The 15,933-nt window shown below is 41.0% G+C and overlaps 2 protein-coding genes across 2 annotated transcripts; both read left to right on the forward strand.

Annotated features, from left to right (window-relative positions):
* Positions 1 to 1,043: 1,043 nt before the first annotated feature.
* Positions 1,044 to 1,855, forward strand: LOC114102728 (histone H1.4). The gene has a single exon (XM_027948236.2). It carries the CDS (start codon positions 1,091 to 1,093, stop codon positions 1,748 to 1,750), a length of 660 nt encoding a protein of 219 aa, XP_027804037.2. The 5' UTR covers positions 1,044 to 1,090; the 3' UTR covers positions 1,751 to 1,855.
* A 566-nt stretch (positions 1,856 to 2,421) lies between these two features.
* On the forward strand, positions 2,422 to 10,570 carry LOC114102742 (histone H2B type 1-M). The gene is made up of 2 exons (XM_027948252.3): positions 2,422 to 2,916; positions 10,363 to 10,570. Exon 1 carries the CDS (start codon positions 2,527 to 2,529, stop codon positions 2,905 to 2,907), a length of 381 nt encoding a protein of 126 aa, XP_027804053.1. The 5' UTR covers positions 2,422 to 2,526; the 3' UTR covers positions 2,908 to 2,916; positions 10,363 to 10,570.
* The last annotated feature ends 5,363 nt before the right edge of the window (positions 10,571 to 15,933 follow it).

A 15,933-nucleotide genomic window follows, 5' to 3' on the forward strand; every position in this document is an offset into this window, starting at 1 on the left:
CTATAACAGTAGAAATAATGATGTTCCAATCTACTCTTCTAGTTTATTTTTCTCTTATGATCAATGCTTGGATTTTAGTTCTAACTAGTATATTACAATTTGATTCAGAAATATATGCCAAAAGAAGTGAGCAAGTTTAAGACAGATTCTTCCAAGTGCAATGCGTCTCCACCTCAGCGACTTTATTGACGTCCTTTGTGTGCTATTTGAAAATTAATCATTTTTCATGCATGTACCCTGGGTGTGTTTTGGACTCTCCCTTGTTTCCCAAATACCCCGAATTCAAGGTATTTCAATACATGGAACAGTTGTCCAGAGGAAGAGAGAAGCAACAGCCCCGCCCCCAACCCTTGGGAGCAGAAAAGAACAGAATTATCCTAAGGAATTATTTTAAAACCCTGGTGCAACGGACAGAAATAAAGCTATGGCTACTTAGATTGATGTCACAGGGGTCCAAAATTTAACCCCAAATGGGCAATAACTTGTTTGGCGTTAAACTAAACCAGTTTGATGAACTCAAATGCCCTCGGCTCAATAGGCAGGACTCTCCGAGGAGCCTGTGTTACTTCCCTCACTTAAGCGCAGATTTGTAATAAAAATCTTAATGCCAGAGGCATGCTTTTTGGATACACAAGAAGCTAACCACTTGAAGAATCATATTTGGGAGGTCAGAAAACTCCACCGTTAAAGATCAGTTTATAATTTAAGAAGAAAATAGAAAGTTTTGTTTCTCCGAGTTGAAATTTGCCGAGCACGGCGGGAAATATTGCTAGTTTTTGGCACAAGGCTTTGTGCTTTCCGCATTATTTGAGATCTGCATGAAGGCTGAGGCTTCGGGGATCATTATCTGAGAAAAATCGGACAATTCCATGTAGATAATTTTGATATTTTTGGCTTTTTTTGAGGTGTAACAAACACAACTCTGGATCCGAGAGGACACTCTGCGGCTGCCAGCGAGGCGGGCTGGACAGCGCACCAATCACGGCGCAGCTCCGCCCTATATAAACGGGCGGGCGCAGCGCCGCGGCCCGAGTCCCGGCCAGTGCCTCTGCTTCCGGCTCGAATTGCTCTTCCTACGCCCGCCTTCAACATGTCCGAGACTGCGCCCGCCGCGCCCGCCGCTCCGGCCCCCGCCGAGAAGACGCCGGTGAAGAAGAAGGCCCGCAAGTCCGCAGGCGCTGCCAAGCGCAAGGCGTCCGGGCCCCCGGTGTCCGAGCTCATCACCAAGGCCGTGGCCGCCTCCAAGGAGCGCAGCGGCGTGTCCCTGGCTGCGCTCAAGAAGGCGCTGGCGGCCGCCGGCTACGACGTGGAGAAGAACAACAGCCGCATCAAGCTGGGCCTCAAGAGCTTGGTGAGCAAGGGCACCCTGGTGCAGACCAAGGGCACCGGCGCCTCCGGCTCCTTCAAGCTCAACAAGAAGGCGGCCTCCGGGGAAGCCAAGCCCAAGGCCAAGAAGGCAGGGGCGGCCAAGGCTAAGAAGCCCGCCGGAGCTGCCAAAAAGCCCAAGAAGGCTACAGGCACGGCTACCCCCAAGAAGACCGCCAAGAAGACCCCAAAGAAGGCGAAGAAGCCGGCTGCGGCTGCAGGAGCCAAAAAAGCAAAGAGCCCCAAGAAGGCGAAAGCGGCCAAGCCGAAGAAGGCGCCCAAGAGCCCGGCGAAGGCCAAGGCGGTGAAGCCCAAAGCGGCTAAACCAAAGACCGCCAAGCCCAAGGCAGCCAAGCCAAAGAAGGCGGCAGCCAAGAAGAAATAGGAAGTTTCTTCGGGCAACTGCTGAGAACCTCGATACAACCCAAAGGCTCTTTTCAGAGCCACCCACAGATCTCAGTAAAAGAGCTGTTGCACATTTGGGGGCGTGGTCAGGGTGGGACCCCGCTGAGAAGGCGGGGCTCCAGGAGGAAGGCCGAGAGGGAGGTGGGTTTCTCGTGAGGCTCTTCTTGCTTAATAAGTAGGTGGAGGCTTTAGGGTTTGGGGACTTAGGGAGAAAGAGCTTAGAAGGTCTCGGTGCCTTCGAAGGGTGGCACAGTGGGGTCGAGCTGATGGCTGGAGGAAGTGCGGGCTATCCGCAGTTGAGCACAACGCTGAGGTTGCCAATGTTGAACCTGCGTGAGGGCTGCGGGCAAATATGTGCGTGCCTAACCCATTTGCTGTCGTCTTTCCAGACTCCTGGGCGACTTAGAAAATTGACTTGCCCACAAGCTTAACGTGACTGTGACCAAGAAAAGTTCTCTGCTCTGAGAAATACGAACGATTGTGCTGGAAGAGACCTATTTATAGTAGCTTTGGGTATCCAGTTTGGGCTTTCTGATTGGGTAAAAGTGAAGTAACGCAATAGCCAATGGAACGGAAGAATTTCAGTGTCGTTAACATTCGCATTTGTGACGACACACTAAAATTAATCCAATCGTAGAGGAAAATTATTAACCTCATTTGAATACCGCATCTATAAATGCATGTAACCTAGTGAGGGGTGATTATTTTCCCAGGTATTTGCATCAGTCTTCTGGTTTTTGCTTTTTGAACGCTATAATGCCTGAGCCCACGAAGTCTGCTCCTGCCCCGAAGAAGGGCTCCAAGAAGGCGGTGACCAAGGCGCAGAAGAAGGACGGCAAGAAGCGCAAGCGCAGCCGCAAGGAGAGCTACTCCGTCTACGTGTACAAGGTGCTCAAGCAGGTGCACCCCGACACCGGCATCTCGTCCAAGGCCATGGGCATCATGAACTCGTTCGTGAACGACATCTTCGAGCGCATCGCCGGCGAGGCCTCGCGCCTGGCGCACTACAACAAGCGCTCGACCATCACGTCCCGGGAGATCCAGACTGCCGTGCGCCTGCTGCTGCCCGGGGAGCTGGCCAAGCACGCCGTGTCTGAGGGCACCAAGGCGGTCACCAAGTACACCAGCTCCAAGTGAACTTGCCAAGTAAGCGTTTTTACACCTAATCCCAAAGGCTCTTTTAAGAGCCACGCATGATTTTCACAAATGAGTTGTAATTCTTAAAGTCCAAACAATTATTGCATTTTTCGTACTAGATTGAAAGCTAGTTTACTGATCTTTAATGTTACATCACTGCTGCTGCATAGGAAATGCGAGGAGTAACAGTGGGTACTAGAAATTAAGTACTCTGTGCACGTACAGGTTCAGTATAGTTAACAATCACATAGCTGTACACTAATAAGAACGGAAAGTCACACTAAATGTGCAGCTCTCCGTTTCGGTGCAAAGTTCTCCAATTTGACCATGAAGTGATCCAGGAAGTGATGACTGCTTGCTGCCCGGACCACAGAAGAATATGCTCTGAGGACCTCCTCCTGCTCAGAGCATACCTCCTCTCCATTTTTCTTAAAACCTTTCCATCTAGATAACCTGACTCTGAAAAAGGCCTGATTACTTGAGTAGTCAAGTAATCTTACAATACGGAGGTTTCCGGGGAGTGCTGGAGCAAGAAGGGGATCTTCTCTCCAAAAGGTGCACAGGGAGATCAAAAGAGAAAGTCACTGAAACACTTTTAAGTTGTCAGTACTATACCTTCACAGAAAATCACTTAGTTTGCCTTTTGACAGCAGTTTAAAAGGCCTCTGGATGACAGGGGAATCCCCACAGTCAACCTGATAGGTGCCTTACTGCTGACGGGCAAAAGTAACTTTCAGTATGGTTCACACTTTCCTGGGTGTCCCCAAGTGTCAGGAAAGTGGAGATGCAAGGGAACAGGGAGTATGAGATGGGTGAGGTGAGCTTGGAGTCAAGAGCCTTCTGGGATAGAGAATTTAGGAGAATGGTATTGGCAGAGGGAAGTATGAACCTAGAAACTAATGTCCTCACACCCTCATAAACAAATATGTATTTATCAATATTTGGGATAGATTTTGTATTACATGGCAAGCTTAGTACTTGGATGAATATTGAAAATCTTTAAAAAATATATTTTTTAAAAAGCAATGAAAATTAGCTATGAAAGTAACAAACTCGGACCCAGGGACATAGCCCTAGTGAAACCCTGAGCAGGGTTTTCACACAAACCTGGGCTTTGCTTTTTTTTTTCCTTTTGGTACCAGGGATCAAATTCAGGGGCACTCAACCACTGAGTCACATCCCCAGCCATATTTTGTATTTTATTTAGAAACTGGCTCTCACTGAATTGCTTGGCACCTTACCATGGCAGAGGCTGGCTTTGAACTAACAATTCTGCCTCAGCCTTCTGAGCCTCTGGGATTACAGGCTTGACCACTGCACCCAGCTGGGCTTTGCTTTTTAAGATGATGTATGGAGCTTAATCATGGTGTGGAGTCTTGTAAGAAATCACCTAGGAAACAGACACCAAACAAAAGCCTAGCTCATCTAATAACAATAACAAAGGAGTTAATACCACAGCCTGGAGACATATTATCAGTAAAGAAAATGATCAACCATCAGGTGTCCTTGAGAGAGTCTTTGCTCCAATTCCCAGGTTTGGAGTTTGTTTTTTTTTTTTTTATTATTTTTTCAGGCAGTGACATTCTTCAGGGCAGTGAAGGACAGAGCTTAGCCTGTGATCACAAAAATGTTAGTCTTATTTCCCAGGCTGTTAGAGCAAGGGAAGAAGAAAAGCAGGGGAAAAGTCAGTTTTAAAATCGGCCACCTGGACCGTTTATACTGAAAGCATCAAGTGGACCCCATTATGCTCAGGTAGGAAAAGGAATGGAAACGTTCACTGTCAAATGTACATAAGCCCACTATAGACCACTGCAAGGTGGAAAGTCAGCTCCAGACTCCATACTCAGCAGAATCCATCCTCCCACCAAGGCAGGTCATCCCAGCCTTGCCAGCTTATTCTCAGCATGCCCACCAGGTAGTCAATGGAGCTGGACTGAGAATTTAAATTGGGGACAGAATAGCTAGGCTGGTTTTATGCTCCTGAGCATGTGGTAGAGAAAATACAAATCATCTTTGGAGGAACAAGATTAATTTTAATCCTCAACAAATTCCCACGGGGGGAGGGGGGAGAGTAAAAGGTGAAATAAGCAGAAACTTTCATATATTAAAAAAACAAAAAAAGCTTTAATGTCTTTTAAAAAAATTTCAAACATGTAAGGAATTTTTAAAAAATACAAAGATAACAGAATTGAAAAAAGAACCAAATAGGAATTTTAGAAAATAAATTAACAAATATACAATTAGTTAGAATTAAAACTAAAAGTTTAATGGATGGGTTTAAAAGCTCATTGAACCCAACGAAAGGAATTTAATGAACTATGTATCAAGGTTATATAAAGTTATCTAAAGTAATTATCCAGAGTGCATAGAGAAAAATGTAAAAGTAATTTTTTAAAAAATCTATATTTAGTAACAAAATGATCTGACATGCTTGTAATTTATGTATAACTGATCATGTTTGAAAAGCAAATATAAATTATTGTTATGTAATCATAATACTGTAGTATCAGAATGATACAGATGTAAGATTTAAAAGATCATGACAATTCTAGAATTGATGGATTCGATTATAATTAAAAATAAATGAAATGAAAAATATTATAACAAAAAAGAGGTCACTGTGATCTGTAAATTAAACTTTTAAATCCTTAACAACAAATACAATATTGATGTTCTTAAGTGTCTTCTGTTCCGTACTGACAGATGGCATCAAACTAAAGCTTGTTTGAAATTCTGCATGTAAGATTATTAAGCAATGGGTTATTTGTGTATTTTCTATCTAGCTAACTTTACCAAATTCTGCTAATTTCAATCAATATTTAATGGAATGCTTTTTATTTCATTTGATATTGAGAGCAAATAAAACTATTTAGTATTCTTTCCAGTAACTATTTTGTTAGTTGCTTTTATCCTATGTCAACTACAGTCAAAAACAATATTAAAAAAAAAAAAAAAAAAGCCACATTAGAAACATTAAGAGTCCTCTTTTTCCTCCTTCTTGTAGAATTGGCTTTAATAGTTCATAATTTATGTTTTTCTACATATGTATCGTATTTTATTGTGTTGATGTAGTTTTCCTTCCAACTCCATTAAACCTTTTGTTAGGAATGATTTATGCCATCATTTTTTGGCATCTGATGAAATAATGTTTTTCCTCCTCCAAACATTACAGGTAGATATGCCAGTGTTGATCCCTACTTGCATTTGTAGGCCAAGTCTTATTTATTCATGTTGTATTATCTTAAATATGGGCAAGATAAATTCTGTTAACACTTGACATGGATTTTTTTTTCCCATTTCTATGAACACATAAAAACATCCTGATTTTTCATTTCTGGGTTTATCTTCATCTTTTTCATTAGAATCATGACATGTCTATGAACTTGTGGGGCTCTCCTTCTATTAGCATGTTGCTATGTAACAAATCATCCCAAAACTGAGCAGCTTAAATCAATGAACATTTAACATTTACTATCTCTTAGTTTCTGTGGGTCAAAAACTGAATACCTAGTTATGGCTCAGGTTCTCACCTGAGCTTAAAGTCTACATGTAAGCTTAGGACAGTGGTCATTCAAAGCCTTGATGGCATGCCAGAATGTTGGGCAAGTTTCAGATGGTTGTTACTCAAAAGCTCTGTTCTTTGCCACACAACCTCTCCAGAAAGCTTAGTATGTATGCCTATCTTTAAAGCTTGGCAGATGTTATCCCTCAAAAATAGAAAAATAATCAACAAGTCTTTTGTAACCAAGCTTCAAAAGTCATACACTATGATTCTGCAACATTCTATTCATTGTAAGCAAGTCACAAAAACTAATGCTTACTCAGAAGGGAAATTATGTTCCACTTTTTTAAGGTAAGGGTAGAAAAAGATCTGGTTGACATATTTTAAAACCACATCATCATTTTATGGTTGAAGTACAGAAATTGTAAAAGTATTTGTGCTTTAATGACCAGATAGAAATCAGCTGTAATGTCACCTGGACCTGATATCTTTATCAGGTCTTTATTACCTTTTAAGAATTACTACTTAGGCTGCTGTTGACCACCGTCCACAAAAGCCAATAAGATCCCCAGATGTTTTTCTTGATGGGACATTTCCCTGAGACTGTAGATGATAAAATGCCTTTGTATTTACTATAAATATTAGCCCAGCATGTTGCAGGAACTTTAAAAAAAAGTATTAAATATTTTGAATTAATCCATATGCAAAATCCCAAACTTCAATCTGTAAATCAAATATCTGGTGTGTGATTGTTTTTAGAATGTTCAACAAATAGGTTTGAACTTTTCTAAGAAGAAAAACTTTTGGAAAAAAAAAAAAAAAACTCAGTACTTTGGAATATGAAAATAACAGGAAATAGTCTGATAAATTTAAAATTGGACAAGAAATTAAAGCTAATTGTTTAATATATAGATTTTTGGTAATTTTTTTTAACATAGATTTTAAGACTGATTTTTTTTTTCTTTTTCTTTCTTTTTTTTTTTTTTTTTTTTTTTTGTGGGGACTACTAGAGATTGAATTCGGGGGCACTCAACCACTGTGCCACATCCCCAGCCCTATGTTGTATTTTATTTACAGACAGGGTCTCACTGAGTTGCTTAGCGCCTTTCCATTGCTAAGGCTGACTTTGAACTCACAATCCTCCTGTTTCAGCCTCCAGAGCCACTGGGATTATGGGCCTATGCCACCACGCCAGGCAAAGACTGATTTTTTTTTTTTTTAAGTTCAATATGTAAGAACAGATTAATAAGAGTTTGAGAAAGGCAAAAGGAAGGGAAAAAAGCAAAAATAGATCTTAGTCATAAAGAATTATAAAGATTCTTGATGTGTGTCCAAATTTACTGGCAAACTGTAGTATAACAGTTTTTCACAGAGTGTTTACTTATAAAATCAGTTTACTTGAGAGGAGACTCATTGAAATGTCTTTGGGCACAACACCAGCCTTAGCACAGGAGATAGAGATAAGGTGGTCTTTGACTTCCAAAGTCTTCAAAAAGACTTACAGATCACTACTTCCATCTTCCTTTGTCCTAAAAAAAAAAAAAAAAAAAATCTCATATTTGGAAATCTACAGGAAGTGAATGAATTTGGGCTCCCATTAGGATTGCCAAACTCATTAAAGTATTCATCTCAACTTTTGACAAAATCTAGCACTATTAACATCCTTATGCCACACTGCAAAGTTAAAACAATCCAAACTACCCTTATATCTAACACCAAATCCAATGCTCAGGGGTGTCTAAAACCATCCTTAGATTTGATAAATCATTAGAGGACTCAGTAAAAGCTATTATACTCAATATTACATATATTACAGCAAAAGGACAGAGACTAAAATCAGAAAAGCAACAAAGAGCAAAATGTAAGATGTTCCAAATGCATTACCAACACAAGGACTAACAACTAGGAAAACCTAGTATAAGCCTTGGTTTGACATATGGCCTTGATCATATCAACATGACTAATACCCTGATTGACCTTAGTCTCCATTCCTCATAGATCAGGCAGATGTACCAAGGTTCAAAGCCTCAACCCTAAATAAGATCTCTGATCTGGACAAGTAAGGCCCAAAGCCTCAACCCTAAATAAGATATTTGAACTACAAGGTCTAGCTGAGTGCCCCAGGCAATATAAATACTTTTAGCTAATGGGCCTGACATTCCTAGAGATCACCTAGTAGCCTAGGACAAAGGCCACACCACTCTTCTGGTGGTGTTATTTCCTTACTACACATTACTACCCTTTTCTTTACATAAGCAACAGTAACTTGAGTTATGAGAAAAATTATGCTTTTAAAGCAAACATTTTAATTAGATATATATAATTAGCCATAACTTGAGTTCCACAAGTATTTAATTTTTCTGATTATTTTGTAACATTGTTTTACATATTTAGATCAATTGTAGACCCAGAAATTATAAGATTTCTCAGTGAAGAATGTTTTGTACTTCATGCAGGTGAACACCCTTAGCAGTATCCTGCTTGATTTATACACCCCAACTCCCCCCTATGGATGCTTACTAAAGAAATGAATATTCAGGAATAGAGATCAACTTTGGGTAAAGCTTGGAGTTTTTGAACTTCATTCTGGTAGCATGAGCATTCGCTACTAAATAGAAAAAGGAAAACGAAAACAACTTTTTTTCACCTGAGCAGTAGTAACTTCAGTAGTTTTTTTCTCCCATAAACCATGAAATTTGCTACATGGATAGGGAATAAAAATTGTAGAAAAAGAGAGACTGTTTCAAAATTTGTTTAAAAGTTTGACATTTTTTCGGTATAATTTATATATATCAAACAGTATTTTATAAATATCCAGCCCACTATTTTTCAGGAAAGAAGGAATATGGGGAGAAAAAGAAACGTGCCAGAAATTAAGGACTCAGAAAAAAAGAACGGAAAAAGCAAACCAACCATAAAAGGGTGGGAAAGAGATAAGAAATCCAAAGAAAAGCCTAAGGCAGAATGTGGAAGGAGAAAGGCAGAGAGAAAAAAGTGACCTGTGTTGGTAAATCTTGTCATATAGTTGGTGTCTCTGCTGGGAATAATACCTATCATGTAAGAACTGAACTACTCCCCACATTTCTTGGGTTTAGGGTTGAGAGAATTCATTAAAATGGCACCACATCTGGGAGGCTTTCTCTAACCATCAGATGTAAACTGGCACCTTTATATCTCCATCCTTAACCTTCCCTATTCATTATTTCTCTATTTTCCCTATTCATTATAGTTAGCTAACACAAATTTATTGATTTATTGTTTGCCTCACACTTCTCTTTTCAAGATTGCAAGATCCATAAGGGTAGGAACTTCATCATGTTTAAGGTTCATACAACAGACTCTCAAAAAGTATCTCCAAGTTGACATAATAAATTGTGATTGAAGTGTACATAGGTATGTAACAACAGGGATAGAGGATAAAGTTGAATTGTCACAGTGATTCAATTGAATGAGTGACACAGTAAAGGGTCTCACTTTTCTGATGTCTACAAAAAAGATAAGTGTAGACCACTTCTAAGAGTTATCTTAAGGATGAATTGAGATAAAATAATAAGGTTTTTAAAACAGTGGTGGGCATTTAGTAAGCCCTTTGCAATTGTTAGCAATTATTTTACTTTTCTTAGTTAAAATGAAAATCAAAGTGGCCAAATCATTTCGGAAACTAAAGGTGAGAATTATTAGCTTTTGAACTATTAGATTCCTCCCCAAGAAGAGTGGTTGAGGGATTTTAAGCTAAAACCCTATTATTCAGGGATTTCTCTTGAAAAAACATGATTTGAGCTATTATTTGTTGATGCTAATAATTATTAAGCAGGTAACTTTGGAATAGGAATTCCTGATAGAACATTATGCAAGCATATGTTAAAAAAAAACAAAAACCTTTTCTTTAAATAGCAAATATTAATGCTGATGGCAAAATGACAACTAACAAATACAACCTTTTATTTCTTCAGTCAGGGGAGACATAAGAATGCACAGAAGAAACGAATGCATAAAGTAACCGAAAACATGAATCTGTCCATAGAAGATATGAAGTATGACAAGTTTGATCTGATTGAGAATGACTGACTTCTGTGTATACCCCACCCAGATCCAACCCATCCTGGTTTAGCACTCAATAAATCATCAAAAGGAGATCATTTCCTAAGCGGAAGAGACTAACCAAGACGTTTTAGATTCTCATTTTACTTTTTCGTTTGATTTCTAAAAACAATTCACTTCTGTTACACACTCAATTATTAGTAATTCACCATCACGGACTATATTTGCTGAAAGTCAGAGGATGACAGATAGTCTGTAAAACAAACAAGAAAACCTGTAGAGAATAGGAATTCTGCATTTGCTCATTCAAATATTTCTCCAAAAATCTCCTTTCTGCACATCTATCTAGCTATTATCCATCTTCCAGCATCAAGGTAGTAGTAGGCCTTAGGCACTGTTTGGGCTTTGGTGATGACTCTGAAGGTAAACAGCTTAGTTTCGCTAAGCTGCCACTAGAGAGCTCACATCTGTACCTGATAGGAACAATACTTTAAAGCAGTGTAAAACGTGAATGTTTACCAAAATAACCTGAAAGATCTACAAACATTGCGGGGCGCCACCACGCTCCTAATTGTCAGTTCTGAAGTTACACTTGAAAGTACTTCTAAATTATCCAGGTGACACTGCTGCTGCTGGTCCGGGGACCACACACGGATAACTTTGTTTTAAAGGTCACGGGCAGCAAAACGCAGACCCGCCTCTCCTTCCAAGCTGGATCAGTCCTATCCTACGGCCGGCTCGCCACGCCCCCCACGCGGGTTCCGTTGTACGCGGGCTCGCCACGCCCCTCACGCCGGTTCTGTCGTGAGGCAGTCTCACCACGCCCCCCACGCCGGTTCCGTCTTACGGCTGGCTCGCCACGCCCCTCACGCAGGTTCCGTCTTACGGCCGGCTCGCCACGCCCCTCACGCCGGTTCTGTCGTAAGGCCGGCTCGCCACGCCCCTCACGTCCCGGCGACAGATCGCCATTACCCTTGCGCGTCATCACGCAGCCCAGTTGCCCTCGCTCCCACTCGCTTTAGTCTACTGGTGGTGGGTCGTGTCTCCGGTCTTCATCTAAGTCTCCCGAGAGTCTGGCCCTCCGTCGTCGGGATTGGCAGATAAAACCTCACGGAGACATCTGAAGATGGAGGAGTATGGCTAAGCCGCTCCTCTGCGCGGCTGAGACTGCGAGGACGCCTTGCCGGCCGCAGCCCCCTGCGGGAGGACTGCGTGCGCCGACGGTTTTCCCCCGGTGAATAGCTGTGGCCTTCTGACACTTACCACATCGCTAAACAAAGTGCCTGGGGCCCACAGTACTTTTAGAAGCGCACGAAAACATTGATTTATTTTAAAATCAGAACAACAATAAGATCTTAGGTAGAAGAAAACATTCGAATAAATAACATTCAAATATGATCCTTTTTTTTAGATAAAATTGTTATTTTAATAGAAGGGGCCCAAGAAGGCAAAAGTGCCCAGGGCCCAAGAATATAATGCAGCCGCGGATGTACAGAGCAGACAACTCTTACAAATTGCTTTTGTTTGTATACTTTTTTAAAAAACTAACACCTAGACACAGTTCAGTTGCTTTCCATGTGTTTATTTCTCACAACACACATGTGCACTGTTATCCCAGTTTTACTCACGAGTATACCAAGTGAAGCTTAAAATAACTTGCCAATGTCGTACAGTTAAATGACAGGGCAATCTGACCCAGTCAGGTTGTCTCCAGAGGTGTCAATTTTTAACCATTGAAAACAGGCATTATCTCATATCTACAGCATTGATTTAGCAACAGGACAAAAAAACAAAAATATTCGCAAGACAGTGAGATTTCCAGTTTTCTCTCTGCCTCTCCCTCTTCCCTCAGTAGTAGGGTTCACAGGTGTTCCTTTCTCCATATGGCAGGTACACACACACCACTCGTCTATCTCTTCATCTTAAGGAATGCTTGTCTTCTAGCTCATTGGCACACCATATACGTGAAAGAAACCCTCCTTTTCCACACTGACGGTACTCACCTACTTGAGGAATCAACCAGATAACCTTTTGCTAACTGTGTGACGTAAGCTTAGGATATTTTAACATTCATACCCCTGGCGTATTTCCAAATATGCAGAAACCAAGACTCAACTATCTATACACAATTAGAAAATGTCAGTAAAAAGGCTTCCAGAAAACAAACAAAAAAAGAAATGCCTGACTGTTCTTTCTATATCTGGACCAAGGCCATATGGTTTAATTACCGTAAGTGTATATGTGTTCACATGAACTAAGAACTGCCTCTCTTCCTTACTTTTTTGCCAAATGCTTTATCAAATATCCCATAGAGTATTTTGACATAACATGCAATGTTTAGATTATTTTAGAGTGTATGAACATGTTAGCAGTTGAGTTCTCAAAACACATAAACATAGTTAAGTATATCTGTTCCTGTAAGTGGATTCCTTGGTACACTTCAGTAAACTTTAAGTTTTATTTACATATGTCTGAAATATTTATTATTTTATTTTGAATCTTTAGCACTGTTTTGAATGTCTGACTTTTCTATTTTAATTACAGATAGGTTATTGCTAACATGTAGAAAGACATTATATAAGTTTTTAAATGGTACTCTCATACCCATCAACTCTGTTGTTTTTATTAGTTTTAATTCTTTATAGATTCTTATGGACTCTTTCATTGACAATTACATTATTTTCAGAAACAAAGATAATTGTCTTATTGAATTCTTACTGTTCTATTTTCCTGCCCTATGTCATGATATTAGCCATACTCCACAGTGTTATGTTCAGTAGGAGTAGTGCCACTGTCCTCTTGCTCTTGGCACTGTAAAATACTCCCAAACTTGCACAAGTATTATGGTCGCTTGGGATTACAAGCATACGCTGCCGTCTACTCTTTATGAAGTCATTCCAGGCTGTTGAAAATGTTCATGATGAATAAATGTCATATTTTAGCAAATGCTTCCTCAGCATTTATGGAGCTGACCATAGTTTTTCCTCTATTCTCCTCCATCAGCAGATTTATCATGCTAAACTTTATTTTATTCTTGAAATAAACCCTATATTTTGTGCTATTTTTTTAAAGTAATATGGCCTATTTTCCATTTTCTATGTTTTAAATAGTTTTTTTTTTTTGAGAGAGAGAATTTTTTAATATTTATTTTTTAGTTTTCAGGGGACACATCTTTATTTTTTTCACTTTTTTTTTTAAAATATGGTGCCTCTGAGGATTGAACCCAGTGCCCCGCACATGGGAGAGCATTACCACTTGAGCCACAACCCCAACCCTTAAATAGTTCTTTTTTTAGATAAATACATGAGAATGAGACTAGAATTTTGTTTCTTGTCATTTTGTTTCCTTCATATTTTCTTTCTTTAGTTTCTTGCCGCAGTCCGGCTGCAGCAAAATAACCGGGGGTGGGGGGGGGGGTGGGGGGTGACGTACAATTTGTGTACATTGATACAGCAGGAGTGGGATCCCTTTATTGTAGAACAACAGAGGGATATTTATACATTCCACACAGCTTATCTTAATTAGCATAAACTAGATACAGCAGTCAACCAATAAGAAATCTCCACACTTAATGGCTCCTGGCAATACTTCACAAACCACTCCCTCCGGCATTTTGCCAGGCGCCATCTTGACTTGTTTACAGACCCTAACTTTTCCCCCTTTTGTTTAATTTAAATAACGACCATAGTGGTTTTTACACAAACACCATAAATAATCTGCTACAAGCAGAAGGGGAGGATACAAAATGCCACAGTACCAAGCCAATTGATGGCTCCATGCAAGAAGCCCTTGGAAAAATTATACCAGCAATGACACCGTTAGCAAAGATACCGAGTTACAATTTGTTGTAGATTACAATTTGTTGTCTCAGTCCAGGTAAAGCAGTGTCTCAATAGATTAACTCACAGTCCAGGTAAATCACAGTCCAGATAAGTTCTGCAAGCAGCTAGCTTAATCCGAAGTCTCCTCCGGTTCTCAACAACACTGGAAATTCTTCCACCTTGGTCTTGCCCGGCACTGGGACGAAGGCAGGAACTCCGGATTGCTAAAGAAAATCCTGTAGCATTCTACTAAGAAAACAACCTTCTGAACAATTTAGTACATTATCTCAAGGTTTTTTACATTTGAAATAAGCCTTAATATAGTGCTCATTACTCATTAGCTTCCAGTGTGGGAGAACCACTGTAGTTACTGGCCTTGGAAACATCAAACTTCAGGGACGCCATGTGCGTCCTCCGCCCAGCTGTAGCATCCTGGGCAGCCCCAGATGACCATGGGGAGAGTTCCGGTCTCAAACTGCTTCCCGGCACAGGGAGCAAGAGGCTGCAAGACTGTGCCTGGATTTGGGCTCTCGAAGTGGCATCCTGCTCCCGGATGGGGGTTGGGGAAGAGCCGGTTGCTGCTGCTTGGAAAGTCCTTGCTGCTCCATGACCGGCTCGCGCACGTGGCAGCCGCTGCACCGCTTCACGCACCCTCCAATAACGAAAAGTATTTAGTAATAGCCTTTTGCAATTTCTTTCTTGATAATCCTTCCTCCTCTGAACTTTCTTTTTCTTTCTGACTAGAGTTCCTGGGCTTCTATCAACACATGCCCTAACTATTCTTGGTTCCACTGGGGTGCCTTCTTCCCTTAGTAATTTACTTCTCACCCCTTCCATATTTTCGTCACAAAGACAATACAACATTTCAAGACAAAACAAGACACAAACATACTGTATCAATCTTCTCCATCTTCTCAAAATGGCCATTTTTCCTCTCGCCCTATCTGCCTAGGGACAAGCAGATTTGCTCCCGTCCAATCTATGGACGGGCAGTGCTGAGAGCCACGGCTGAGTCTATATGGCCCCTGGCATTTTGCCAACAGTATTGATTGACAGGCGAGGCATTACTATCCGCCTCTGCCGCAACTTTTGAGTTCTCGCACTATTTTGGAGTTCTCGTGGGGATTTCCGGGGATTCCCCGAGAGTTCCCATTGGTTGGGGAAGTGCAGGAGGAGGGATTTCTGGGAGAGATTTTTCCGGCTGGGGGTTCCTGGACAAGCCTCGTGGCGCGTTCGGGAGGATTCCCCGGGAGCTGTGTGAAGTGTTTTCCTGCAGTTTAAAAATAAAGTTTGTTCCTGCTTCAGTGGCTCGTGATTTGTGCCCAGCCAGACTGCGGCAGGGCAGCTTTTTTTTTCTTTTTGGTCACTTACCCCCGAGTGTCCCGGGGCTCCCCGTACGGGCCACCATCTGCCGGAGTACAGCTGTAGCAAAATAACCAGGGGGTGACAAATAACTTGTGTAGATCCATACAGCAGGAGTGGGAGCCATTTATTGTAGGACAACAGAGGTATTTATACATTCCACACAGCTTATCTTAATTAGCATAAACTAGATACATCAGTCAACCAATCAGAAATCTCCACACTTAATGGCTCGCTGGTGTTACTTCACAAACCACTCCCTCTGGCAAAATGCCAGGCGCCATCCAGACTTGTTTACAG

This window comes from Marmota flaviventris, chromosome 6 (assembly GCF_047511675.1).
Source record: "Marmota flaviventris isolate mMarFla1 chromosome 6, mMarFla1.hap1, whole genome shotgun sequence".
NCBI classification, from domain to species: domain Eukaryota; kingdom Metazoa; phylum Chordata; class Mammalia; order Rodentia; family Sciuridae; genus Marmota; species Marmota flaviventris.

Excerpts from the sequence above, each read along its gene's own strand:
- LOC114102742 (XM_027948252.3), top strand. The coding sequence starts at position 2,527 with ATGCCTGAGCCCACGAAGTCTGCTCCTGCCCCGAAGAAGGGCTCCAAG.
- LOC114102728 (XM_027948236.2), top strand. The coding sequence starts at position 1,091 with ATGTCCGAGACTGCGCCCGCCGCGCCCGCCGCTCCGGCCCCCGCCGAG.